This window comes from Amblyomma maculatum, chromosome 1, assembly GCF_055883805.1.
Source record: "Amblyomma maculatum isolate TAMU_Amacu chromosome 1, ASM5588380v1, whole genome shotgun sequence".
NCBI lineage: Eukaryota > Metazoa > Arthropoda > Arachnida > Ixodida > Ixodidae > Amblyomma > Amblyomma maculatum.
Genome location: NC_139344.1, coordinates 206,331,485 through 206,335,601, shown reverse-complemented (window position 1 = coordinate 206,335,601; position 4,117 = coordinate 206,331,485). Strand labels below are relative to the sequence as shown.

The 4,117-nt window shown below is 47.0% G+C and overlaps 1 protein-coding gene across 1 annotated transcript; it reads left to right on the top strand.

Annotated features, from left to right (window-relative positions):
* Positions 1–828: 828 nt before the first annotated feature.
* On the top strand, positions 829–3,847 carry beta'COP (coatomer subunit beta'). The gene has a single exon (XM_084590093.1). The coding sequence runs from the start codon at positions 956–958 to the stop codon at positions 3,731–3,733; it is 2,778 nt and encodes a 925-aa protein (XP_084446219.1). The 5' UTR covers positions 829–955; the 3' UTR covers positions 3,734–3,847.
* Positions 3,848–4,117: the final 270 nt, after the last annotated feature.

Genomic DNA, 4,117 nt, shown 5'->3' with positions numbered 1-4,117 from the left:
TGATGTGGCGCCCAACTTTGGTCATTTACATCCTTTACGTAAAGAAGCGTCGTTTTGACGTCATCATATAATGTTTATGCATGACGTATTTCCCACCACACAACGTCAGCCAACCAGATTTCAGGAGGCGGCTCTTGACAGTGGGCAGTTCATTTCAGCCCATTCGTAATACAAGCGTAAGTGCTTCCCTTTCTACTATCTATATCTCCGTTTTCCCTCCACAATTACTCATAAATACCATCCAGACATCATGAACAGCGCTGCTAAAAATCCTTTTTCACGCTCACGTCACTTTTTAGGTCACCGCAAAAACCACAATTTCGCGCCACAAATTTGAAACACGTGACTTTTTTGACAACTAATCAGAGAAACAACAGGGCTATTTCTACACCAGGTACACACACCAGTGTAGGAAATCAATAAATTTTTGCTGCACTGGTGAATAATTATAGTGAACTAGAACAAAAAAAATGGCCCTAGCATGGCGCCAAATGACTAGGGTGGCTAGCTCTATATTTCGCTAGTTTCGGTCGTGGTTTCGGCGGTTTCGGTTTATGCGAGGCCATGGAGGAAGGAAGTGTTTCCTTCCTCCTTCCTCCATGCCTTCCTCCATGTGCGAGGCCTTAGCCATAAGCGCCTTAGTTTATGCACCACGTGTAGCAGACCAATCTATGTTCTGCAATAATTTAATGTGAAATTAAAAACTCACAGTTCATGCAAATTGAAGCAATTTACTTTGTTGTAGAAATTAACACCCATAAGGAGCAAGTTATAGGTGAAATTTAGCGCCCTCTATTTAAAAGACCCTCACAAAAGGTGGCGTTGGTCAACTCTAAGCCGCATCGGCACAAGTGAATGCTAGTTGCTGTGTGGACGTTGTCGTGCCACGTAATACCGGGGCAGGCGGACGTGATTTTTGGCGTTTCTATGTTGCTTGTGTAAAGTTGCATCAAATATGCCGTTAAAGTTAGACGTCAAGAGAAAGCTTCTGGCCAGGTCTGATCGTGTGAAATGCGTCGACCTGCACCCCACCGAGCCATGGATGCTGGCAAGCCTCTACAACGGTAACGTTCATGTCTGGAACTGTGAGAGCCAACAGCTTGTCAAGACATTCGAGGTCTGCGACCTACCAGTCAGAGCCGCAAAATTTGTACCACGGAAGAACTGGGTTATCACTGGTTCTGACGATATGCAAGTCCGAGTGTTCAATTACAACACCTTGGAAAGGGTGCACATGTTTGAGGCTCACTCGGACTACATTCGCTCTATCGTTGTCCACCCAACGCAGCCCTTCATCCTGACGTCCAGTGACGACATGCTGATCAAGCTCTGGAACTGGGAAAAGCAGTGGGCATGCACGCAGGTGTTCGAAGGTCACACCCACTATGTCATGCAAATTGTCATCAACCCAAAGGATAACAACACTTTTGCGAGCGCATCTTTGGACCGAACAGTCAAGGTGTGGCAGCTGGGCTCCGTGACGCCGAACTTCACCCTTGAAGGGCACGAGAAAGGAGTCAACTGCGTAGACTACTACCACGGTGGCGACAAGCCGTACCTCATCTCGGGTGCCGACGACCGGCTTGTCAAGATCTGGGACTACCAGAATAAGACATGCGTCCAGACCCTGGAAGGCCACGCGCAGAACATCACTGCCGTATGTTTCCATCCTGAGCTTCCTATCATCATGTCCGGCTCGGAAGATGGCACAGTACGCATCTGGCATGCCAACACCTACCGGCTCGAGAGCACCCTCAACTATGGATTAGAGCGAGTCTGGACCATATGCTCTCTTCAGGGTTCAAACAACATGGCACTGGGCTACGATGAAGGGAGCATCATTATAAAGCTTGGACGGGAAGAGCCGGCCATGTCCATGGACAACTCGGGCAAGATAATCTGGGCCAAGCACTCCGAGATTCAGCAGGCCAATCTTAAGGCAATGGCTGACACGGAAATAAAGGATGGGGAACGACTCCCATTGCAAGTCAAGGATATGGGTAGCTGTGAGATTTACCCGCAGACCATCTCACACAACCCTAATGGACGGTTTGTTGTCGTGTGTGGGGATGGTGAATATATCATCTACACAGCCATGGCACTGCGTAACAAGAGCTTTGGCTCAGCACAAGAGTTTGTGTGGGCACTAGACTCGTCTGAATATGCTGTGAGAGAGAGTGGCTCGACTGTCAAAATTTTCAAAAACTTCAAGGAACGAAAGGCCTTCAAGCCTGAGTTTGGAGCTGAGGGCATCTTTGGTGGCTTTATGCTGGGTGTGAGGTCAGTAAGCGGACTTGCTTTCTATGAATGGGAGTCATTAGAACTAGTCCGCCGCATTGACATTCAACCAAAACATGTCTATTGGTCTGAGAATGGTGAACTTGTCAGTATTGCCACTGAAGACTCCTTCTACATCCTTAAGTATGACCAGGATGCTGTTACCAAGGCCCGTGAAGCTAAAGAGGGTGTTACGGAAGATGGTATTGAGGAAGCCTTTGACGTACTTGGTGAGGTGCAAGAATCTGTAAAAACGGGCCTGTGGGTGGGCGACTGCTTCATCTACACAAATAGTGTGAACCGGTTGAACTACTATGTGGGCGGAGAGATTGTCACAATAGCTCACCTAGATCGCACAATGTATGTGCTTGGGTACATCTCAAAAGAAAGCCGTCTTTTCTTAGGTGACAAGGAGCTCAATGTAGTCTCCTACTCATTGTTGCTGTCTGTCCTCGAATATCAAACAGCAGTAATGCGTCGGGATTTTGAAACTGCTGACAAAGTCCTGCCCACCATCCCTAAGGAACAAAGAACCCGTGTTGCTCACTTCTTGGAAAAACAGGGTTTCAAGGCACAAGCACTGGCGGTTTCTACTGATCCAGAACATAGGTTTGAACTTTGCTTGCAACTTGGTGACACAAAGACTGCCCACCAGTTGGCAGTAGAAGCACAGAGTGAGCAGAAGTGGAAGCAACTGGCTGAGCTGGCCCTGGCTCATGGAGACTTCTCTCTTGCCCAAGAGTGCCTGCACAATGCCTTGGATTTTGCGGGCTTGCTTCTGCTGGCTACATCTGCAAGCAATGCAGACATGATTTCCAAGCTGGCAACCAGTGCTGAAGCAGTTGGCAAAAACAATGTAGCATTCCTTGCCAAGTTCTTGTTGGGTGATGCGGAGAAAGCTTTTGAGGTGCTGCTAGCCACAAGGCGGTATCCTGAAGCTGCCTTTTTTGCAAAATGCTATGTGCCTAGCCAGACATCGCGTGCTGTGAAACTCTGGAAGGAAGAGCTTGCGAAGGTCAGTGAAAAGTCTGCCCAAGCACTGGCAGATCCGGAGGACTATGAAAACTTGTTCCCTGGGCTTCAAGACTCTATCAAGACTGAGGAGTTTCTTAAGCAACAACATCTTGCAGGGAGAAAACCTGCTTCAGACTTCCCAAATATAGTTCCCCTCCAGGATCGCAACCCCGTGGAAGAGATGAAAGCAGCTGAATTGGCTGGCACCTTTGTCTGCACTCCACGTCCATTTGAGGCTGCTAGTCCTGTGCAGCTCTTGTCATGCGCTGGGAAGAAGCAACAGGATAGTGTTCTTGTTCTAGAAGAGGAAGCAGGAGACCACAATGAGGAGTATATGGACCTGGACCAGCTGGAGCAAGAGCTGGAGCATGACATCGAGAATCTGGCACTTGACGAGAATGTTGATTACAAACTGCAAGAAGACCTTCTCAGTGATGACTGATCAGCACGCACATATCTTGGATTCCATTTTTGTCTTTTGTTAGTATTATTAACCTGTTGGCATGGTCTTGTAAATTTACTCCAAAGTGCTGTTTCAATAAATGTACTCACTATAGGCATGGTATTTTTAATGGAATGGTGCATGTATTTTTAGGCAACCAGCCTTTTAAATGCTTGCATTACTCCAGGCCTCTTATGTTATGCAGCATGGAGAATATGCCTCTTTACCCATGTGTGTAGCTTTTGCAAGATGCATGCTATCTATGCCTGCATCGTGCAAAAACATGAGAATATCAAGATGAGTGCAATTGTTTTTAATTGTGCTATGATGCATTTGGTTTATTTATATGCCCCAGTGCTAAGGGTATGTTTTTTATTTTTTTTT

What these genes read in the sequence shown, in the direction of transcription:
- beta'COP (XM_084590093.1), top strand. Translation starts at nt 956, where the DNA reads ATGCCGTTAAAGTTAGACGTCAAGAGAAAGCTTCTGGCCAGGTCTGAT.